This window comes from Podarcis melisellensis (assembly GCF_964234715.1).
Source record: "Podarcis melisellensis genome assembly, chromosome: 4".
Classification (NCBI taxonomy): domain Eukaryota; kingdom Metazoa; phylum Chordata; class Lepidosauria; order Squamata; family Lacertidae; genus Podarcis; species Podarcis melisellensis.
Genome location: NC_138531.1, coordinates 84,879,750 through 84,903,884, shown reverse-complemented (window position 1 = coordinate 84,903,884; position 24,135 = coordinate 84,879,750). Strand labels below are relative to the sequence as shown.

The following is a 24,135-nucleotide window of genomic DNA, read 5'->3' as shown; positions in this document are numbered from 1 at the left end:
ACCTGACTGCCTCTACCACTAGCTCCTCATGAAGGGAAGGGTTAACAGATGGCAGCTGCAGAGACACTAGGTGAGATCCACAAAGGAGAAGAGGAGAGGGTTGGGATCCTAGTTGCTTTGTTGCATGTTAGAGAGAAATAAGGTAGGGGTGGTGACGTAGGCAGAGTAGCTGGATATCCATAAAGGGCTGCTAAAAAGGAAGCCACGACTGCAGCACTTTCTTAATCCTTCCAACCAGAAGAGGAGGTAGCAGCGGTAAAAATGTTTGGCTTGAACAGTATATTTTATGCCTTTGTTATAGCTGTGGCTTAGAATGGAAACAGCTGGCATAGGTGATAGCCAGTTCAGCCCCTACATCCCAGTTTATAGTGCAGGCTATATTGCTACTGAAAAATAATGTCTAGTAATGGAAATGTTTTGGTTTAGCTTACAGGCCAGCAGTCCTGTTATGGAACTTGATCACTCTGATGGAGCCTTAAAAATACATTATTCGGATCGCTTGGTGGTGCTCCTAAGAGAAGTGCGTCAACTGTCTGCGCTTGGCTTTGTTATTCCTGCCAAAATACAGCAAACTTCAAGCACAGCACAAAAATTCTGCAAACAAGCAGTTATTCTCAAGCAGGTATGACACCACGACCTAGAGGTTCTGACTCTACTGAGCACTGTCAATCTGAATGGATTGGTTCTATCTAGGATGGGACTCATGATAAATTTACCTTGAGTGTCTGCCTCTGTTACAATGTATTTTGTGAGAGTACGAGTAGGGAGTAAGTTCAGCCCCAAGAGGTGTTAAAATTGTATCTAGTTCTGAAACCGAATCAAAGGGTATGGTGGAATTTGAACTAAACTTTGCACCCAAACATAGATGTGCCATTTATTTCTCTGCACCAGAAGATACATACTTGATGTAAATTACAGTAATATTTGTCAAATGGTGGTTCTCAGTGCTCACTGCATCCTCTGTTGCCTGTATGTGTGTGTGTTTGTGTGTGGCAAGGTGGGTGGGGAGAAAAGATGGAACTGAGTAAATGTGGTTGGGGGACAGGGAAGATTGCAGGGGAATGGTCTCTCTCCTTCACAGAAAGGACCAGAGGAGGCACTGAAGGAAATTTGAGAGATAAAAGTTAATATTTAAAAATAAATAAAAATGCAGTGAGGACAAAGAGGAAGGGGATAAGAGAAGGAATTTGTTATAGTAGGAAGAAGAATGTGAAAGACACAGAGAGGATGGATGAAAGAGAGCACCATGGAGATAGAAAGTTTGAAAACATCTTTTCTCCGAAGGTGATGAACACATGGTGTGATGGGTTATGCTGCCCTCTTGTGCCCAAACCATTCTGTGTAATGTTATAATGGACTCAAGTGATTTGGCTCTCCCTAGTGCAAGTAAATAAATTAAAAAGTCTGAGCATATCCTGGACACAGACAATTTTGAGGATTGTCTGACTGATTTTTATAAGCAAGGGCAAATGGCTTAGTAATAAATAGTGGCAGAATGTATGCTGGTGTCATGATTGAGGCTAACATTTCAAGCACTTATTGTAGAGTATTAGCTGTAAATGTTTATCTAGTTTAGATATGGCAGAAGCAATAAAGAAGGGGATATATATGTGGCCAATGTATCTGAGTCTCATAGTGTTTCAAGTTATTAGATTGACGTTGCAATCTTGTGTACACTTACCTTGGAGCAGGCCCCCTTGAATACAGTAAAACTTAACCTGCGGTTAAACATGCATATGCTTGCACTATTAGTTGCTTTTCTGTTTAAATGAAATGGAAATAATATTCTAAAGAATAGAGAAAAATAAATTTAAATTTAGACATGGTGCTTATGCATAACAGACTTAATCTGCTTTGTTTTTATAGGTGGCACATTTTTACAACAGTATTGATCAGCAGATGATTCCAAGTCAAAAGCCAATGATGCTACAGTCTGCTTTAGCATTTGAACAGATAATTAAAGTAATATAATTTTTATTGTTTCAATATTTTATTACTCCCGGAAGCTTGTATATTCCCTGTTTTATATATTTCCTGTGCTGTCTGTCTTTTGGCCATTATTGTTCAGTATGTCAGATTACATCTCTTCATGTCCATGGGTATTGATGTTTTGCATGGAATTTCAGAAGACGTAGAGTAGGAAATAAATGCCTTTGTTGTAGTAATCATGTTGTTTGAAACATACGTATTTACACCAGTTTGTTTTCCTCTGAAAGCCATTGTTAGGGAAAGTGGACTTGAGCAGCAAATCTCCTTCACTGGAGCAAGTTATCCCAAAATGGATTAACCCCTACTTGCTCTATGTCAGTCACTACAAATATTTAAGCTTCTGTTAGTGGAGATCTTACTTGGTTTCCAGTCATGTCTGCTTTATTTACTGGGACTGCAATCCTATTCACATTTACCCATTGTGTCCTGGTGTTTTAAAACTCCTTTGGAGATGACATGCTTGGTGATATTTTAATATCAATTATATGCCCCTTCCCTCCATAACTGCATGTTCATATATGCTATCCATCTATTATGGAGTCCTGCAGTTGAAACTATAAAGGGGTCCTACTACAGTGTCAAGGCAGAACAGTGACATTGATAAGGTGGTTGTGAGTGCTATCCATGTAAAGAGGGAAACTTGTCAGTTTCATGTTTTCATTCATGTATGTCATGTGTATAGCCAGACTACAGCAGTATTATACTTACACAGCTTTGATCATCATCTGTGCAGATAGCCCAGTTACAATTTCATAGTAAAAATGATAATCCCCTGTGTCTGTTTCTCCTCTTATTTCTCTGTGGAGCAGCAATTGCATTGGCACATGAGAGGACAGGGAATGTTTTTTCTAGCAGCAGCTAACAGGAACTCAATCGAGAGTAATTTTATTTGCCTTGAGCAGTGGCAGCGCTCCCTTTTATGAACAAACAAGTAAATATTTGCATGCACTTCCTTTCTTTGATAGCATTCAAAAGCAGAGGGACAGATAACATGGGATAATCCTAAAGAGCTTGAAGCATATATCAAGAAGCTTCAAATTGCAGCAGAACGGCTTGCTACTGAAAACAGAAAATTAAGGAAGTGGCATACTAATTTCACAGAAAAGGTATGCTGGACTGGCATATATTAATTTGCTTTATTATTTCCTTCCACTCGATTGATGACCACATTTAGTATGTTTTGAATTCTTCTTGATAGGTTGTTGGGCTCATGAACATAGATCTGCTTCGGCAACAGCAGCGCTGGAAAGATGGCTTGCAGGAACTCCGAGGGGTGTTTTCCAACCTTGAGTCACAGGCATGGTTACATTGTTACTTAACTGCCAGTACTATTTAAGCAAAAATAAATACACATGTATTTATAGGTGAATGTGCGGAACTTTTTGTACAAAATGTTTGTTAAAAGCTGTCAGTTCATCAAGAATATGGATACATTTGGAAATAGACTAGGTTCCTTGTTGAGGACCAGCTTGCTTTGCGACTCACTGACTGGCCTGAACCAAGGCATTATCCCACATAACTTTCCTTACAGTTCCTGGGAAGATTCAAAAACTAGATAAGCCAGAGGGATTAGTTCAACTCTCTGCTGTACTGTAGAGATATACTGTAAGATATACCATAGATACCAAATCCTCTTAGTTGCCGGGATAATCTTTTCTTGAAAAGGAAGGTGGTTTCTAGGCAGTCTTCTGAGTCAATTAGTTCTCATGGCGAACTGCTTCTATGGTAGGACTTCTTAACCGTTGACTGTGTTCTAATATTGTCAAATGATAGGGTTTCCTTGCACGTGACATGAAAGCATGGAGGCTGCACTGGAACCATCAATTGTATAAAGCTCTGGAGCATCAGTATCAAATGGGCTTGGAAGCACTCAATGAAAATTTACCAGAAATAAACATTGATCTAACTTACAAGTAAGTTTATTTCTTTCAGTTAGCAAAATCAACAACATTTCCATACCTACTAATATAGTAATTGCAACCTGGCTGGTCCATGGTATGTGATTCTAATCGCTAATGTATTTTTAAAACATTTTTTCAGACAAGGAAGAATACAGTTTAAACCTCCTTTTGAAGAAGTACGAGCAAGATATTATAGAGAAATGAAGAGATTCATATCTATTCCAAACCAATTTAGGGGCGTGAGTGAAACTGATGAGGAGTGCATTTTTGCTGTCATGACTGAAAGAAATGCAAGTGGATTTCTCACCACTTTCAGTAAAGCGGAAGACTTGTTCCGAAGATTGGCAGAAGTTGCGGACCAATTTAAGGTGCAGAAATAGTTGCATTTGCTTCAAGGGCTTTTAAACATGGGCTTAGAAGCAGCTTAACCTTCATTTATATTCCATTCTGCTTAGTCAAGCACCTGAGTGCTTCTTCACTTCATGTTGCAATCACATTTGTTGCAGGTCATGTATTTATATTGCTTGCAATAAACATGTAAGGTATATAGATTAGAAATGCATCTCTTAAGGGCATTCACTAGAGTGTGTTGATTGGCTGTGTCTTCCTAGCACATGGCTGCTGCATGCTAATTGATGTACACCTGCTATTTGCTTGAACTTACTTACTCAAATATACAGTGGTATCTCGGGTTATGTACTTAATTCATTCTGGAGGTCCGTTCTTAACCTGAAACTGTTCTTAACCTGAAGCACCACTTTAGCTAATGGGGCCTTCCGCTGCTGCTGCGCTGCCGGAGCACAATTTCTGTTCTCGTCCTGAAGCAAAGTTCTTAACCCTAGGTACTATTTCTGGGTTAGCGGAGTCTGTAACCTGAAGCGTATGTAACCTGAAGCGTATGTAACCCGAGGTACCACTGTAAATTCCACTAAGATCAATGGGAGTTAATTGTAAATTTGCTTAGAACTGCAGCCTTTTGTTCTATATATCAAATATGAAATATAATAATTGCTGTTCAAATTTTATGATTATTAGAGATGGATTGCCCACAAATCTTCAACCAATGTTTAGTAGGAGGTTCTTAGGTGTGGCTGAGACTCCTGAAGGGGAGTGAAAGGCGGGATATCAAATCCAAACTCTTCGTCTTCTTCTATGACATGCTAACCAGTAGGATTTGGCTGAAGCAGTGCAAATAGGGTGTATAAAGGAACTTCAGTTATGAGCTTCAATCCCACAAGACACTTAATTTGAATGTCAGCACTTGTGAACTGGAGTTCTTTCAGAATTTTCTTTTGGATTAGCTGTCTGACCTTAAGTGTAGTGTTTCGGAGGAGGAATTTGAAAAGAAGCTGTGGGAATGTAGATATCGTTGCATGACCAGTTGCTTAAGAAACAGCTGGAACATGTGAATCTCAGCTATTGTGTTTAAAATGATTAATTCACCAGAGGTGGCTTTAAGGGCTAGGTATACACTGTGTGTTTAGACAGGCTGTAAGATTTCTGAAATGTCCAGATAGATGGTAGGACAGTGATCTGAGACTTGCAGACACAGAGACCTTTGGAGTCCAGCAGTTTGTTCTCATTTTTGGCCCCATGAATGCGTGGCCATTTTAAATAAACAGTGTACCTCCTCTATCTAGCATGGGATGCCATCATGGACAGTGAAACTGCAGGGAGTGTATACCTACAGTTTCTGGTATGAAAAGATGGGATTGTGCTTTGATTTATGATGTCAAGGGTTCATGTAGGTAAGAACCGACTTCATCAGAGTCATTTGAGTCATGCTTTGTTTGCCTGTTTAGAAAATTAGCATTTTGTTTAAAAAAAGATGTTGAGTATTTTACACAAAGGACCTTTCATCTTCTCTGTTATAAAAATATGTATGCTACGGCAAAGGAGTGGGTTATAATTGGACAAGTCGATATGGAAGCTCTGGTGGAGAATCATCTTTTCAATGAACAGGACTGGGAAAAAAATTTCAAAGCCCTAAAAGTGCGAGGAAAAGAAGTGGAGCGCCTTCCAAGGTATTGTACCCTGGAAGAACTATAAATGAGTAATAAGTTCCTGCATGTGTTAGTTTTGATAGCATGGACTGTATGAGAAAATTCATTTTATGCCTGAATAATCTGTCAGTGGAAATTGGGAGGTGAACGAATCTCATTTGGGGTAATTTTTAGTGTGAGTGGATATGGAACAGATCAAAGTTATTAGGCATACTCATGCAGGGAAGTACTTATTGAGATAATTTAGTCACAGGATGTTTAGGGCTATAGTGATTAAAACCAGAATCTTGAACTGAGTCTCATGATAAATTGAAAATCAGAGAAGCTAGTGCCAGGTCAGTCTAGTCAAAACCTCTCTAAAGAGAGTTAAGCCACAATTTGAATGATTGGAGTGTCTGATGTAGAGCAATGTGGGGCAGCCTTCTGGTGTGCCAAAAAGCTGAACAACTTGGGGATGCATATGAATGTTATCAGCACTCATTCCCCTGAATTTGAATTTGCATGCTCTGCGCTCCTTTGCCCTGCATGCATGAGAAGAGCTTTCAGATAAACTAGTTTCTTCTTATAGTCAAATTTGAGAGACTTTAGTTTCTTCTAATTGTGGTTAATTAATGAATCAAACTATTAAACCACAAACAGGTTTATTTATTCATATGCAATGTGAGAAGCTTTCAGTAATCTCGACTTGAATGTGAAAGAGATGATGGAGGTGTGGGAGAAGAGTCAAAGGTTTGTTCAGGCTCATGTTTATAATGACAGCCCATGGTTTGTTGTTACAAATGGACCATATTTCAAATCTGTACAGTTTAAAGTTTATTTTAAACTCTGTATTCTATATTGTTATATAATTGGTTGTCTTAATTCTTGAAGCACTGTGAAGGTAGATTGCATAATCGTGAATTGCAACCCTGTGAAGTCTATGATTGATGATCTTATCCAGAAGTTGTATGATGTTCTTGTGATGTCTTTGAGAAAGTCCATACAAGGTAATGCTCAAAAGAGAGAAACGTTCTTGCTAAAGTCTTAGAAAATAGCAGTAAATTGTTCACTCCTGCTCCCTCTGTGAAAAACAGTTACCTTGCATAGCATTATTTTAGATATCAGATATGTTGTGACATATAGTGACTCTGGTGGGCGTGCTGGCCTGGCTTTTGAAAAGTAACATTTGTGCACTTGGTTGCATCATCCATAATAACCTTTCATAATAAGAGTGATGGTTTTGTATATTAAACAGTCTTATCCCGCATCCATCTTTTGCTGCTCAGTAAGTAATATTAACTGCAGTGGGACTAAGCATTCTTAAGTGATATTTCACCAATTAAACTGTTTTGGGTTGTACTGTTATTAAGGGCTGTGCATTATGTCTAGTTACAGCTCCATTTTTTAAAAACTGTTAAAATCCAGTACGATCCTTTTGTCCGGTTGCTTATGCTGTTTTCCTTGTGGGAGGAAAGAAAGAAAAGACTTTCCCCTGCTGTACCATTTGTGTTGTGTTAAACCAAAACTTTTCTTTTCTATTTTCCTTTGTTTAGGTCATCTACATGATATTTCTTCATTTCTCAATGATGCCATGAAAACCTTGATAGCAAGGCCCCAAACTGTAGATGAAATAACAGAAGATAATTTAAAATATAAAAACCTAAAAGACAAAAAAGAAGAGGTAATTTTTTTCTGTACTACCAAGTCTATGGGCATTCAACATGCCAAGTGGTCATGGTGAATGGGAGACCTTTCATATCCCTGTACAGTTCTCCTCGCTCTGCTTGGTCAAGGACACAAACACCAGGCTGTTGTTCCCTGACCAAATGGAGGTGCCTGGCCAGGTAGGGGATATGGGATGTGATTACAGGTCTATTGTCCTTTGAGTGAATGAGTATCTCAGGTGGGGTGAGAGCCATCTAGTGCTTGCAGGCAGGATTTCAGTCGAATAAGAGACTTCTGCTGTCACCTGGCCAGCCCCTACCAGTTTTTACTTCTGCCTTCATGCTGAGAGTTTTTTCTGTGCTTGTTTGTGGTTTAAAAAGAGTTGTGTTTTCGCAGTGTCATTTGTGTGGGGAGTGGGACTGCTGGGTGTGCCTGGGCCTGTTTTCTGAGGGCCACTCCATTGATTTCATTGTGTGGTTTGACTTAACAGCACCCTTTTTGCTGGTGGAACTTAGGCCAGATCACCAGACCATGTTACCGAGCTGAATTGGTTTAGCACCTAGTGTAAGGCACACCCCTACCACCATTCCTGTCCCTTTCCCATCACTCACTTGGAGCCTTCGCCTTTTCAGGACCTACACTGACCTGAGATCCACCAGGATCAGCTAACTGATGCCCTGTTCAGCTAGAGTGAGGGACCTAAGCTGCCATATCTGTGTCTGAATGACAATTGTACCCAAAGAGAGCCAGTGTGGTGTAGTGGTTAAGAGCGGTAGTCTTGTAATCTGGGGAACCGGGTTCGAGTCTCCGCTCCTCCACATGCAGCTGCTGGGTGACCTTGGGCCAGTCACACTTCTTTGAAGTCTCTCAGCCCCACTCACCTCACAGAGTGTTTGTTGTGGGGGAGGAAGGGAAAGGAGATTGTTAGCCGCTTTGAGACTCCTGAAGGGGAGTGAAAGGCGGGATATCAAATCCAAATCCAAATCCAAAGTCTTGCTCAATATAAAGAAAAATAAAGAAACTTGGAAAACTGTTGGGGAGAATTTATTGCAGTTTGTATAAATCTAAAACAAAGGTTAATGTTGTAGCATTTACTGGCATAAACAAATACGGTGGCATTGACAATTTTACTAATTAAAAAACCTCTTTGTTTAGATCTTCCGTCTCTTTCAAGAAGCTGAAGGTAAAAACAAACTTCTGCGAACTGTGGCTGGTGGTGGCATTGAAACAATTGGCAACCTGAGAGCTACGTGGGATAAATTTGAATTAATGATGGAAAGTCATCAGCTTATGATAAGAGAGCAGGTAATTTGGGGTGAATTGTAAACGTTCCGCCCCTTGACTTACTTTTTTTCCCAGTTGTGCATGAACATCTTTTGATTCTGTCGGGTAATTATGTAGGGATGGGAATGTTTTTCAGCTTGAGGGCAGTATTTCCTTGGGGGCAACTTTCCAGCGGCCACATGCCAGTGGTGGGCAGGGACTAGAGGCAAAAGGGGGATAGCAACACATGGAAATTTTACCTGTGTACATTAGGCCATTTCCTGCACACCCTCACACACCCCTCTCTAGTCTTCATCAAGCAAGAGTTGTTAACAGAATGGGAGAATAGCCTGCTGGATCCGGCCAGTCGCTCATCTAGTCTAGCATCCTGTTTTCACAGTAGCCAACCAGATGCCTGTGGGAAGCCAGCAAACTGGGCATGAGCACAACAGCGTTTTTCCTACCTGTGATTCCCAGCAACTGGTATAACATCCAAGGACACATTCAAGCCAGGCAAAAGTGCTCTGCATGTGAAGCAGAGCTGTAGAGAGAGTTGCAGGGGTCAGATAGAGAGGCCTGGAGGTCTGTATTTGGTCCTCAGGCCTTCAGTTCCCGACCCCTCTGATAGGGTAACTTTGGTTTAGAGGGCCTTAATGCTTTTGCCAGTACAGTGGTACCTTAGTTGTCAAACGTAATCCATTCCGGGAGTCTGTTTGACTCCTGGAACTGTTCAAAAACCAATGCATGGCTTCTGATTCCTGCAGCCAATTGGAAGCCACAGAAGCTGCGTCGGATGTTCAGCTTCCAAAAAACGTTCGCAAACCAGAACACTTACTTCCAGGTTTGCGGTGTTTGGGAGCCAATTTGTTTGGGAGCCAAGCGATTCCATAACTAAGGTACCACTGTAGAGTGTTCTGGACTGCTCAACATGTTTTGCATCAGGATTTTGGAGCAAGGACAGCTGAATAGAGGAAGTGGGGAGGGAATGTTGTTTGGGACCCCCTGCAAATTTTTACATGGCAGAAAAATATGTCCAGAGGTTTACTTTACATCAGACAATCTAAAAATATTATTAATAAAAGCCTTAGCTGTGAACACAGATGCTTCAATAACATGTTCATTGAGGACCACTTGACCCACTGCACAGCACCAAATGTGATTTTGCCACCAAATCCACATTTTACTGTCGTGAGTTGGCTCTGTGACAAGTGTATCTACATAATTCCTTTTCTATGAAATATAAAATACGGCAATGATAGTTTGAATAATAGCTACTCTAATATGTCTGTAATGCACTATTAGGCAGACTGATAGCATCTGTCTGCTTTTAGTATAAGCTTTCCAAGGAAAGTAGTAAGATTTTCATTTTAAACCTCACTCTTTGTTCTTTAGATTGAAGTGATGAAAAGTAATGTGATGTCACGTATTCATACATACTTTCAAGAGCTGGAGAAGTTTAAAGCTCGCTGGGACCAGTTAAAACCCAAGGATGATGTAATCGAAACAGGTCATCATGATTTGCTGCAGAAGAGTGCTGAGACCATAAAGGAAAAGAAAATTGAGTTTGATGAACTTGAGAACACAAAACAAAAGTTAATGTATGTTTATTTCTCCATATGCATGAATATATATATTACCCTATAAGTGGTGTCCAGGACAGGTGAGGGGGTGGTGGGGTTTGTGATTTGTATTTGTTATTATGCATTTTGTGTTTTTTATCTTGTATTTGTATGTTGTGAACCGTCCTGAGATCTACCGATGAAGGTTTTAATAAATCTAAACAAATAATAAATAAAACAATAAAGTCTTGTAAATACAATTTTTGAAAGCAAGCTAGACAAGAATGAGCAAAATATAACCATGTATAAAGTATCATTTCCTGAAATTGTCAATTCTGTGTCTTATAATGCTTAAATAGCAAGGCAACATATGTAGTAATTATGATCATTTTGGAATGGAAAGATCCTGAATTTTCTTTACCTTTGTGTAAAAGATATCTTGTCAGTGCAAACATCCACATTAGCAGAACCTTCAATTGTTCACCTGGCCAGGATACTCTTGTTGCCTAGAGAACTTTAGTTATGTAATAAAAATAAAATGGCCCAGTTAATGGTTTGAGAGCAGCTGATACTTCAGCATTGTTGAAGCCATGTGGACAGAAGCCCCATTTAGCCCAGTCCGAGCTCTTTCAGGGAAGAGGGGAATGTAAAATTTTATCTGGGATACAATTTTAACATTGCCATGTTCTTTTCCTTCAGCAATGACTGCTGTCACTTTGAGTTAGAAGAGCCTGATTTCTCTTTAGCCGATGAAATACGCAGAGACATTGAGAGCTGTGCAGAAATTTGGGCATTATATGAACAATTTCAAGAAGGTTTTCAAGAAAAAGCCAATGAAGACTGGATTACATTCAGGTCTGTCTTTTTTTCTGAACTGCTGGCATTCTTTGGTTATAACAGTAGTTGACCCATTGTGAACTTTCTTTGACATGTGTTCCATTGCAGAAGCAAGACCTACTTGTTTGAAGAATTCTTACTGAACTGGCATGACAAACTGAGAAAGATTGAGGAACACACTATAATGACTGTGAAGTTGCAGAAAGAAGTTGACACATACAAAGTAAGGTGCTGAATTTAAAAGGGGAAGAAAGCAAAAAGGATGTATTGGAATACTTTGTACCAAATTTATGAGAGGTGTTTTTATATATAAATGTATATGTGTTTATGGAGGGTTAAATTCAATAGTTGTGCAAGAAGAAGGCATCTCATATTAATTAATTAATTTTTAACCCACCCTTTCTCGCAAAAGGAGCCCAGGAAGATAAGGAATTGTTCTGTCATGTAGAAAGTTAGATAAATTTTGAGCTTCCTTCCAGATTTTAATAATGCTTTGCATGCATATAACTGTTAAGTATTCAGAAGATAATTTAGCTGTCTGAATGTAACAAGGTTATATTAAAACGAGGTAGACTCATACATATACCTTTATTTATTTATTGCCAAAGATGACACTTCCTGTCTTGAAATACGTTAGAGGAGAACATCTGTCACCAGATCATTGGCTGGACCTCTTTCGTATTCTTGGTCTTCCCAAGGGTACTAGTCTAGAGAACTTGGTGTTTGGAGACCTTCTAAAAGTGGCTGATGTCATCGTGGAGAAAGCAGCAGAACTGAAGGCAAGAATTACTTTTCAAAGTTGTACTGAGAAGCAGAAAATTATATGGAGCAGTTACTTGGCTATTAAAACATTTTTGTAGTTTCCATTCTTCTGTGGTGCTGAATGGTGGGCATGTGGGTCAAGGTTGCCCTCTAGTGTCCAAAGCTGGGAAACACAATTCATTTTCAGGGGGTCACTCTCTGGATCAGAGGGATGTGCTGTAGTCTAAACCACTGAGCCTCTTGGCCTTGCCGGTCAGAAGGTCGGTGGTTTGAATCCCTGCACCAGGGTGAGCTCTCATTGCTCTGTCCCAGCTCCTGCCAACCTAGCAGTTCAAAAGCACACCAGTGCAATAGGTAAATTGGTACTGCTGCGGCAGCAAGGTAAACAGCCACATGACCTAGAAAGCTGTCTGTGGACAAACGCCGGCTCCCTCAGCCTGAATGCGAAATGAGCGCCGCAACCCCATAGTCGCCTTTGACTGGGCTTAACCATCCAGCGGTCCTTAACCTTTACCTTACCTTACTCTCTGGAGCATAGAATCGTAGAATTGTAGAGATGAAAGGGATCCTGAGCCTCATTTAGTTCAAACCCCTTGCAATGCAGGAATCTCAACTAAAGCACCTATGACAAATGGCCATCCAAAGGCAGACCATTGGTCCATTTAGCTCAGCAATTTCCTGTCTTTTGCCTGAAGTAGGTGTGTGTGTGTGTGTGTGTGTACACACACTCCTATTTTGTGGCCCTGTTTTTCTAGTTGTGTGAGTGAGTGTGTGAGTGACTGCTGCCTGGAGAATGAGCAGCAGGTTTCAGATTCCTTTAGGTCATTACCTGACACCTAAGTTAGTGGAAGGAGAGTGGAGTGATAGAATTATTTTTATTCTATTCTATTCTATTCTATTCTATTCTATTCCAGTAAAATTACAATAAAAACATAATAGGGGAAAAAACAATTTAAAATACAGGTTAAAAATACAATTTAAAATGTAGCCTCATTTTAATAATAGCCCATAGATCAAAACCATAAGGGGAGGGAAACATAAGGGTCAGACTGAGTCCAAACCAAAGGCCAGGTGGAACAGCTCTGTCTTGCAGGCCCTGCGGAAAGATGTCAAGTCCCGCAGGGCCCTAGTCTCTTGTGACAGAGTGTTCCACCAAGTCGGGGCCAGTACTGAAAAGGCCCTGGCCCTAGCTGAGACCAATCTAACCACCTTGCGACTTGGGACCTCCAAAATGTTGTCATTTGTGGACCTTAAGGTCCTCCGCGGGGCATAACAGGAGAGGTGGTCCCGTAGGTACGTGGGTCCTAGGCCGCATAGAACAGAAGTGGAGGAGCGTGTTTCTCCCAGGTTGTTTCAGGAGGCTCACTGTGTGAACATAAGTAGATCCTGCTGGATCAGGCAAGTGGCCCATCTAGTTCAGATGCCTGCGGGAAGCATGCAAGCAGGACTTCAGCGCAGCAGCATTCTGCTCATCTGTGATTCTCAGCAACTGGTATTCAGAGCCACATTGTGGATTCCATAAGATTCATGGGAGTGGCTGTTGTGTGAAGGAAAAGGTGGCGTTTGTCATAGAACCTTTTATTTAGTTCCTTAAATCATCATTCACATGTGTACCAATATGTAGCTAGTTCCATAGTGTTTGATTTTGAAAAGATAATCTTGTATTGATTAACAAATTACAGTGGTACCTCGGGTTAAGTACTTAATTCGTTCTGGAGGTCTGTTCTTAACCTGAAACTGTTCTTAACCTGAAGCACCACTTTAGCTAATGGGGCCTCCTGCTGCCACCGCGCTGCCGGAGCATGATTTCTGTTCTCATCCTGAAGCAAAGTTCTTAACCCAAGGTAATATTTCTGGGTTAGCGGAGTCTGTAACCTGAAGTGTATGTAACCTGAAGCGTATGTAACCCGAGGTACCACTGTATATTTCATGACTTGTCATTTGTCTGAATCTCTTTTTGTTTTAAGTTTGGCTGTAGTAGAAATGAGAGTCAAAACATTTGCTTGAATGTGATTTGTGTCTGAAAACAGGATTTGAACAGTCGGGCTCATGGCGAAGTCACGATCCGAGAAGCCCTGCGTGAGCTCGAGCTGTGGGGAATCGGAGCTGTCTTTTCATTGACAGATTATGAAGACAGCCAGAGCCGGATGATTAAATTGATTAAGGACTGGAAAGACATTGTCAACCAGGTTGGTGACAATCGTTGCCTCCTCCAGTCACTCAAGGACTCTCCATATTACAAAGGTTTTCAAGATAAAGTTTTTGTTTGGGAGAAGAAACTTGCTGAGCTGGATGAGTATCTTCAAAATTTAAATCAAATTCAGAGGAAGTGGGTCTACCTGGAACCCATTTTTGGGCGTGGAGCTTTACCTCGTGAGCAAGCCCGATTCAACAGAGTCGATGAAGACTTCAGGTCAGTTTTATGCTGCACAATGTCTTTCAATCCAAGTATCTTAAAACATTCTTCAGAATGAAACAATGCAAAAAAGTATGCAAAGCTTATTTTAATCTCATGCGTTTTCATACCCAGGAACAGAATTAATAGTTTTATAACATGGATACAACTGCAGCAATCATTTAGGAATTAATCTATGATTTTTCACATTATAATGACATATTTTTACACCCCCACCCCTGTTCTTTTAAAAGATCAATATTGTTAGATATCAAGCTTGACAACCGCATAACATCCTTGACTGCTCGAGCAGGAATAAGAAATGCCTTGATCACTATTCTTGACCAGCTTCAGAGATGTCAGAAATCCTTAAATGAATTCTTGGAGGTAAACATTTCTAATCTAATAGTGAGCTGACATAGATGGAGTCAGAATAGGGTCACTGAGAAACACGAAAGAATGTGTTGCTGCATCCCAAGGATTGTAGAAGTAGGGAAAAATAGAAGCAACCTAAAAGGGCAAAAAACAAAAACGAAAGACCCAAACAGCCCAGGGAGGATTGAGCAATCCTAGTTGCTACAGGCTGGCGAATGTCGTGGGCAGGGGGCATGCAAAAAGCAGGCAGCACAGAATGGCCTCTGGTTCTATTAGATATATATTATTTAAAAATAAATTGTTTGGGGTGTTTTATTAACATAAACTCCTGTCAGTGTAGGAGAGGCAATTGCCTTATCAAATAAATGCAGCATATAACAAGCAGAGAGATGCTTGCAGCAATCTATAAGAATGGGTGAGCTGTTTGGCCAGTATCCCTTGGTACACGGATAGCAAAGTTAAAAGTACAGAGCTATGCCTATTTTCATTTGTAAGAAAGTGCGGAATATGATATTAGCATTAAAATCAGAATGAATTCATCTATTTTGAAACAGGAAAAGCGCTCTGCATTTCCTAGATTCTATTTTATTGGGGACGATGACCTTCTAGAAATCTTGGGACAGTCTACCAATCCTTTAGTTATTCAGTCTCACCTGAAGAAGCTTTTTGCTGGTAAGTTGAGTCGTTTCATTGCTTCAGGATGCCACATGAGAAGCAATTCATGCATAAAACAATGTTGTGTGCAAGGGTTTGCAAACCTGCATATATCTAGGAACAGCTGGCAGTCAGTTCTTAGTTTCCTGGCAATAGAAGCCTTCAAAGCACCTTTAGTTACAATCATCTTCACTTTCAAATAATAAAAAATAGTTCCTTTTTAGCATTTGATATGGAAAAATTGGAAAATACTTCAAGTATAACACCTGAGCCACAGAAGGCTGATGAAAATCTTCAGAAGTCTTGCTTTTAAAAAATAATAATTGTCTTGTCATTTATGCATGCATATAACAATGATGAACCTTTTAATAAAATTATGTCATTAATTACGAACACATTTATTTAGACACCGAATCCTCTCTTATGAAACATAGTACTGTAGTATAAAAGCTTTATTGTAATCTAATAACATGGAGTAGATTATACTTCATTAACTGAATATTATGCTGTTAATTAACAGGAATTCACAGTGTGAGCTTTGATGAGGACTTTAAAAACATTCTTGCAATGAAATCTTTAGAAGGCGAAGTTGTACCTTTAAAAAATAAAATCCTGCTATCAAATGATGTTGAGGTGAGAAAGTAGACTCCAAACATAATAATAATACAAGCTGGGAGAAGTAAGTGTGATTTGTGATGTTTCCTTTTATGTTATTTTCTAGGTTTGGCTAAACAAGCTTTCTTCGGTGATGAAAGAAACACTGAAACAATTACTGTGTGACTGCGTAACTGCTGGGAAAAGAACTCAGGGTTCAATTGATCCATCACTTTTCCCCTCACAGGTAGTTCTTCTTCCTTCTTTTGCAACATGGTAGTTATTAAAATTGTTTAAGGAGAGACTGCATTTGGAGGAATATCTGACTTGAAAAGAAATAATATTTTTGTGCACTTTGAATTAAAGCTAACAGGCTGAGGTTAACAGATAGTTGTATTGGATCTTATTCATTTATCTTTAAAGGTTAGGCACAGTTTTGGTACTGGTAAAGGTGGGAACACCTTTGTTTGTTTGTTGGAACACTGTATTTTTACGAAGCCCAATAGTAACTGAAGATTCATCTGGGCTGGCTTTGAATAATATTTAATGGAAACCTAAAAGTTAAGGGCATGACCATAAACTTACTGCATTGCTACCTTCTGTTCCCAGAACCCCAGCAGACCCCAGGCAGGATTGAAGTCTCCTGGTTTTGCAAACAACTCCCAGTGCTTCTGTGAATGGTGCAGTGAGCTACAACAGCTTGCAGCCAAGAGCTGCCTGTTTGAGTCACTCTACTCCAGGCTGAATGGTGGGTGACTCTTACCAGTCACTTATGGTGCCTGTAGCCTGTAGCTGTTGCATAGAAGCTCAATCTGAACCTGCAAATTATTACTGTCTTCAAACAAATAATCATAACCCTTTATTTCCATACATTTTAAAAAACGACTTAGTCCCCTTTAGCTGGAACTAAGCCCCATTGAACTCAGTGCAATTTGCTTCTTAAAAAAAATACATTAGATTGTTAACCAGCTACTTGAAGAGCTCTTTGCTCATTAGTATGTTTTAGCAGAGGAGTAGTGTGGGTTTGAAGTTTGCTTAACACTGAATGAAGTGCTAAGATTTGTTGAAGCATCTATCACTGAATACATATAAATCCATTATTGCTTATGAATATTGTTTTCCCAATAGATTATTTGTTTAGCTGAACAAATTCAGTTCACAGAAGATGTTGAATGTGCAATCAAAGAAGGTAATTTGCAACAGTTAGAATTAGAACTGATGGCTAAATTGGAGCATTACACCAGCATAGACACTAATACAGAAGATTCAGGCAATACAGGTATGAAAGAGGATTGCAGTGGCTTTTTTCCCCAGGCTTGAAATTATTTTCTCACAACTGAAGCACACTTGCTGTTAATAATTATATTAAAAATTTTATCCCCCTAATTGTACAATTGGAATGACGGCTGTAATTTTGTATGGTTGTACCCATTTTGACTGTAATCCAGAACTGTTTTGTATGTGATTAATGCGTAGTATTTCATTTTGACTGCTCTATATTGCAAAGGTATCACAGTGGCTTCCAAAATAGTATAAAACAATATATTAGAGAGAGAAATTACAATGGAACAATTAACATTATCAATGAATTGCCAAATATCATCAGTGAACTATGGAACCATCACAGGTCAGCACATCCTAACATTTTGATTCGCCTAGAACACCCAGAAAGACCCCCTCTCCTGACTTCAAAGTCCAGGTCGGGGGATGTAGGATTCCATGTGCATGTAAGGTGTCCTCAGGTGGTACTTACGCTTCCCCAAGGGAAACATTTTGTCCTAAAAGGGAAAGTTGGTGATGGGGTGGTAGTTCTCAGTTCATAGGTGTACTACTACCTCATCTGTTTATCACAACCAATAATTTTAGGTTAAAAATAATGGATATGGCATCTGGGCATCTGCTGGGTGAGAGGTTTGATCCTCTAATCCATTTGAAGTAGACGTTCCAAAGCTAACTGTAATGTAAAACATTTAATGTACAGTGGTACCTCGGGTTAAGTACTTAATTCGTTCCGGAGGTCCGTTCTTAACCTGACACTGTTCTTAACCTGACTTACCACTTTAGCTAATGGGGCCTCCTGCTGCCACCGCGCAATTTCTGTTCTCATCCTGAAGCAAAGTACTTAACCCGAGGTACTATTTCTGGGTTAGCAGAGTCTGTAACCTGAAGTGTATGTAAAAATTAATACTATAAGACAAGCCACTTGGCAAGCTGCTTCTAAATTCAGATCCTAAAAAAATTACATCTTCTGTTAAATAGTTACATTGTATACAATGGGTAACACTTTCCCTCCTTTTGTTACATTTTATTTGTAAGCGTGAATGAGAAGCTTATGATTGGATAAAGCAAGATAAATAAGAGGCTGATATAATTGCTTTTAAACTTTTAATCGTCTGCTTAATGGTCTCCTGGAAATAATATTATTTATCTTCAGAATCTGGGATCCTTGAGCTGAAGCTTAAAGCTCTTATTCTTGATGTTATTCATAACATTGATACTGTGCGGCAGCTAAATGAAGCCCAGGTGCAGGGCAATGATGACTGGGCCTGGAAGAAGCAACTCAGGTTTTATCTAAAGAATCAAAGATGCTACATTCAAATGGTGGATGCTGAACTCGAGTACACTTATGAGTATCAGGTACTGTTCTCATTTCAGTTTCAAGATTTATTGCAGGCATCTCCTAACCATGCATTTTTCTTGCATTCAGAAATATTTCCACTTTCCCCATCGCTCCTTCACAGCACATTCCATGTTATTTAAGGGGAGCAAAAACTATAGTCATCCTTGCTCACTAGCTGAAGTGCTTGAAACACTTCTTGACTCCTGTATCCCAGAATGAATGGATAATTATTTTCATTTGTGTTTGCTCTTGATAACATGGTCCCCATCAACTGTAATAGCCATTTTTGTTTAACTTTTTTTAATCATCAACTGTTCAGCCATATGACATACATAAGGTACCTCTTTCACTTCATGGTGTGCTTCCTTCTTCCATGGCAAGCTAACAGATTTGTGGGCGACTTCAGGAAATATAGACTTATGTACATTTGTATGGTTTCCCTCATATTTGACTTTTGAGATTATTACTTATTTGGAGTTTGCAGTTCTGTTGTCTATTTTACATCTGTGCGATTAAGCTAGGATTGTAAATTTGATCTTATTGTGCTGGGTGATAAGATATGTTTCTTTATGTCATTAGGGTAATTTGCCAAAGCTTGTTTACACGCCATTAACTGATAAGTGTTACCTCACACTTACCCAAGCTATGAAGATGGGCCTAGGAGGGAATCCTTATGGTCCAGCAGGAACTGGCAAGACAGAATCTGTAAAGGCTCTGGGAGGACTACTTGGAAGACAAGTTTTGGTTTTTAATTGTGATGAGGTGAGACAGCATATTCAATTCCAAGTCCTCGTTTTGGCCTTTATAAGCTACTGCTGCTTTATTTTTGATGCTATATTTTTGCAAGTCCCTTCTGAAGTCAGGTTGTGAAAAGCAAAGTAAAATTATCCTGAATTAACAATAATTTATAATGTTACTCTATTAATAAATACAACAATGTTCAGACAGTATTTGCCCCTGCCGCAGACCTCTGCGTGTGACAAAATCAAGAGTGGGTCTTGGGCTCTCATGTTTCCTTTCGCTCCCCCAGTGCCATCTCTGATTCCTTGTAAGCATGTGAAAGAGAAACACAGAGCCTATGTTTAAATTAAGGCAGAATCTCCTAGTTTGTGTGCTATCTTCCAGTAACAGGAGTGGAGTAGGAAGTATGCAAAACTAAGACCTGTGTGCAAACTAGTCCCCCCATGCATGAGGAGTGGGAGAGGGAAGCAATGTCTGAATAGGCCCTAATGTATTTTTCAAATACCATTACTCCCCCTTCAATACATTTATTAAAACTTTTCAAATAGGAAATTGAATACTGAAGGTTCCATATCTTAACTAACATTCTTATTTCAAGGGCATTGATGTGAAATCGATGGGGCGAATATTTGTTGGTTTAGTGAAATGTGGAGCCTGGGGCTGTTTTGATGAGTTCAACCGGCTGGAGGAAGCTGTTCTGTCTGCTGTATCTATGCAGATCCAGACAATTCAACATGCTTTAAAGAAACACCAACCTGTGTGTGAGTTACTTGGAAAGGAGGTAAAGTATGGTATTTTATCCTCTTTTACAACAGTTCTGCCATTTTCTTTATTTAGGGTTATGCACCTTGTCTGTTCCTGTACCTTTGCAGTGACACTCTAATCTGTAGGATCTTAATGAGTGAAAGAATCATCCTTGCACCCCATCTACTTTTTTCTTTCTTCTAAATTTCTTATGAAACCTTTTTTTTTTTCATGAGAAAAACTGTAAAGGTCAAAGAATTGTCCTAACTGTAAACTAGTATAATTCGAAGGATTTTAGTAATTAGAATTTTCAGCTTGTTTGTGTCGACAATTATCTTTAGAAGGCTCTCATAAAGAGAAAGAACATAAAAACTAGATAGATGTCTAAAATGTATTTGTTTGGCACCAGTGGATCAGAACAACTGCTTCTTTAGTACAATGTCCTGTTTGGGTCAGTGGCTGGTGCTTCAAAGGAAGATGTGAAGAAATAGCTTCAGGGTAGAGTTGTTTCTTGCCGTTTCTGGCAAATGGGGAATGAGAATACATGGGGACTTTGCCAAATAGTCATTAGATACACAATTGTTTCATAAGTCCCTTATGAGTGCATTTTTTAAATGTCAGGTTGAAATGGATCACAACTCTGGAATTTTTATCACAATGAATCCTGCTGGAAAGGGCTATGGAGGCAGACAAAAATTGCCCGACAATCTCAAACAACTTTTTAGACCCGTTGCTATGACTCGGCCTGATAATGAACTCATTGCAGAAGTGATTTTATATTCAGAAGGTTTCAAAGATGCAAAAACTCTGGGAAGAAAATTAGTGGATATTTTTAATTTAGCAAGGTAGGTGTTTTATTCTATCTCCAGGCAGTCCATTTAGGAAATATAAACTTTGGCTCTTTGGAATGCATGCTAATTCTTTAATATCACCTCACACGGTACTTTGCTATTCCTGAATACTAAAAATCGTAGAGGGGGAAGTCATGGCTGTGAAGCATTCTTGTGTTCTTCTTTTGATCTAGTGTAGCATATTCATTAAGGGTAGGTGCTATGAGCTGGAAGGCCCAGGTTCAAATGCCAGCCCATGCATCAATTTCCTGACTGGCTTTAGGGGAATTACTGACTTACATCTCCTTCCCCAATACAAGCATAGTAATACTGACTAACTTTATAGGGCAGAGGAGGAGGGCCTCTGTCAGAGGCTCCTGTTTGGCTCATGAGGCCGTCCTTTTGAAACCACACCTACCTGTCAATTAAATGTCACCTTGATGTCAGCTGATAGGTGGGATCAGCTCAGTTGAGCTGCATGTGGTAGTTCCCTGCTCATTGACTGATGTGGTGGTGTTAAATCCTGCTAGGTTTGCTGCTGATACCAGTTTCATTCACTCCTCCACATAGCTCAACTTCACACCCATAAGGGGATAGGTAAAGGTAAAGGGACCCCTGATTAGGGGTCCAGTCGTGGCCGACTCTGGGGTTGTGACGCTCATCTCGCTTTATTGGCCGAGGGAGCCGGCGTACAGCTTCCGGGTCATGTGGCCAGCATGACTAAGCCGCTTTTGGCAAAACCATTGCAGCGCACGGAAACGCCGTTTACCTTCCTGCCAGAGCGGTACCTATTTATCTACCCAATTGTCAATCACCTGTTGTCATTAAGATGATTGGCTGGCTCAACTCCCTGTCAAAGTTGACCCATGCAGTGGGGGGAGATAAGAATCTGGTCCCACAAGCCAAAAAGGCTCTCCGCCCTTATTATAAAGTTATTGTAGTAATTACAACTGGCAATTGGATTGGAGACTCTTGTTAATGAGAGGTATGGACAGAGAAGGGAGTCAGTTGCTGGGTAGATGAAAGATAGATTTGTGTGAAAGTGCTGTTGAATGTCTCTTAACTACACTATTAGTTTTGTGTTCCAGCTGCTCTTCCCTTTAATCTTTGTAGCCATTGAGGCAGAAGGCACAGAGTGACACAGCAAATTATGATTATTATGTGCTTTTTCATAATAATATACCATAGTTAATGCAAGCTGAGATTCATAATCCAGTTTCAAACTATGGTTTCAGATGAACTGTAGTTAGTGAGCCTGGCCAGTGGCCTATCTAATCCAATGTCTGCTTCTCACAGTGTCCAGCCAGATACCTATGGGAAGCCCTTACCAGCATCTGAGCACAACAACACTCTTCCCCTTCTGTGGTCTCTAGCAACTGGCATTCAGAATCATAGAACCACGGAATTGTTGAGTGGGATCCTGAGTTCATCTAGTCCAACCTCCTGCAATGCAGGAATAAGAGAACCACTTCTGACAGTGGAGTTAAGCTGAACTAACCATGGTTTAATGTTGGGTTCTAACTTAGCCCCTGGTTTTGCATCTCTTCGTTACTCCATTAAAGCTTTTGATTTCTTCACAAGTACTAAAGGGAAGTAGACCAATGATTGTACATGGAGAAAGCATTAAAATATGACTGTTTTTTTTTTAAAAAAATAATCAGGGAACTCTTGACACCTCAGCAGCATTATGATTGGGGCTTGCGAGCACTGAAGACTGTTCTGAGGGGATGTGGGAACCTTCTTCGACAGCTGAAAAAAAATGGAATGAAAGAGAAAGGTAAAACTTTGACGTTGTCTTTCTTTGTATCTTTATAGAACTTCTCAAATTCAAGCATTCTGTTTTTGTGGGAATCTTTTTGATGCCAGATGTAAAATCTTTTCCCCCACAATTAGAATCCTGCAACTGACCCACAGTCATTGGAAGAGCTGTGGCCAGGTTCACACGGAGCTGATGTATTACCATGACCGCTGGTAATACCCACATTGCTCTTGATTCCTAGTTCCATTCTCAGGAACCTAGTTGCTTCAAATAAGAGCCAAAGTTAGATGCTGCTTCACGGTAGTGTATTATCTAACATAGCTACAGGAATCCTAATGTCTTTTGAAGTCATAGGGAAATATAAAAAATAGGAAGTTTGTTGAATCTGGTGTCCTGTCAAACAGTAGACAATGCTTGGCACAGTGGGTTTGCATTAACAATTAGTTATTTTTTTCTGAGTTGTTGAGCTTATTGTTAAAAAGACCATAGCTTTCTTATGAGTTGTGGCATAAACCTAAGAATTAATGTCTTCACCACACTGCTGAATATTTTCATATTCAGTATATCATGCAGCTCTTATCCTTTTGTCACTGAATTTCCATGTGAAATTTAAGGCATTACAAATCCACCATCTGTAGGGATTGTATTATCTTGTGATGCTAGACACCAGCTAGTGTGTTTCTCTTACATCTTGAAGCACGAAGAAATTAAATTGTATCCTCTTATCTTTTCTCCCATGTAGTAAATGAAAGCCATATTGTAGTCCAAGCACTGCGACTCAATACAATGTCAAAGCTTACGTTTGCAGATTGTGCACGGTTTGATGCATTAGTTAGAGATGTCTTTCCTGGTATTGACTTCAAGGATGTAGATTATGCAGAGCTAAATAATGCTTTACGAGAAGTCTTTGAGGAGGCCAATTTGGAAATTATATCTACTCAGGTAAGTATCAGCTACAACCCTAACTGATACTGAATACCTTGAGTTTGCCTAAAAGTCTTAAGAAACTTATAGTGAATCTGTTGTGGTTATAAAAATACTAAAGGAAAAAAATATTAATTCCGTAGTTATTGGAAATACGTTTGTGGTTTATGTAAATGAATATATGCAAAATGTATATATGTAAAATCAAACGTAAAAATATTTTACTACGTTACATTTTAATAAGCTTCATTGATTCTTGTGGCACTTACCCTTGCAAACCTGTAAGATTAGAGTCAAAATAATTTAGTTCTTGATCTGATCTGAATTGCTTGACACAAAATCCCTCCATGCAATTTAAAGACACTAGAAGCAATGATTTTTTATCTAATTGTGTGAAAGAAGCATCCAGTTGTTTTAGTTACCTCCTCACATTGCTCAGGAAAATGGAACAGGTGAACTAATTTTGTGGTCTAGACTTGGTCAGATGACTCCTTCCATGGGAGGGGGTGTTAATTCCCCCCTTTTTTGCTGTTATGTTATG

The 24,135-nt window shown here is 39.6% G+C and overlaps 1 protein-coding gene across 2 annotated transcripts in view; it reads left to right on the top strand.

Moving 5' to 3' along the window:
• DYNC2H1 (dynein cytoplasmic 2 heavy chain 1) overlaps nucleotides 1-24,135 on the top strand; it is a 149,696-nt gene that overhangs the window by 13,127 nt on the left and 112,434 nt on the right. For both annotated transcript variants that reach the window (XM_081909489.1, XM_081909490.1), the window contains 26 exons: nucleotides 427-622; nucleotides 1,867-1,962; nucleotides 2,955-3,095; nucleotides 3,188-3,286; nucleotides 3,763-3,902; nucleotides 4,030-4,258; nucleotides 5,787-5,914; nucleotides 6,764-6,879; nucleotides 7,426-7,553; nucleotides 8,693-8,842; nucleotides 10,193-10,398; nucleotides 11,059-11,214; nucleotides 11,305-11,419; nucleotides 11,805-11,975; nucleotides 13,989-14,371; nucleotides 14,608-14,740; nucleotides 15,283-15,400; nucleotides 15,903-16,015; nucleotides 16,104-16,223; nucleotides 17,105-17,255; nucleotides 18,411-18,613; nucleotides 19,176-19,358; nucleotides 19,936-20,118; nucleotides 20,703-20,926; nucleotides 22,573-22,688; nucleotides 23,413-23,612. In XM_081909489.1, coding sequence (XP_081765615.1) covers nucleotides 427-622; nucleotides 1,867-1,962; nucleotides 2,955-3,095; nucleotides 3,188-3,286; nucleotides 3,763-3,902; nucleotides 4,030-4,258; nucleotides 5,787-5,914; nucleotides 6,764-6,879; nucleotides 7,426-7,553; nucleotides 8,693-8,842; nucleotides 10,193-10,398; nucleotides 11,059-11,214; nucleotides 11,305-11,419; nucleotides 11,805-11,975; nucleotides 13,989-14,371; nucleotides 14,608-14,740; nucleotides 15,283-15,400; nucleotides 15,903-16,015; nucleotides 16,104-16,223; nucleotides 17,105-17,255; nucleotides 18,411-18,613; nucleotides 19,176-19,358; nucleotides 19,936-20,118; nucleotides 20,703-20,926; nucleotides 22,573-22,688; nucleotides 23,413-23,612 — 4,198 coding nt within the window. The remainder of the gene's footprint in view (nucleotides 1-426; nucleotides 623-1,866; nucleotides 1,963-2,954; nucleotides 3,096-3,187; nucleotides 3,287-3,762; nucleotides 3,903-4,029; nucleotides 4,259-5,786; nucleotides 5,915-6,763; nucleotides 6,880-7,425; nucleotides 7,554-8,692; nucleotides 8,843-10,192; nucleotides 10,399-11,058; nucleotides 11,215-11,304; nucleotides 11,420-11,804; nucleotides 11,976-13,988; nucleotides 14,372-14,607; nucleotides 14,741-15,282; nucleotides 15,401-15,902; nucleotides 16,016-16,103; nucleotides 16,224-17,104; nucleotides 17,256-18,410; nucleotides 18,614-19,175; nucleotides 19,359-19,935; nucleotides 20,119-20,702; nucleotides 20,927-22,572; nucleotides 22,689-23,412; nucleotides 23,613-24,135) is intronic.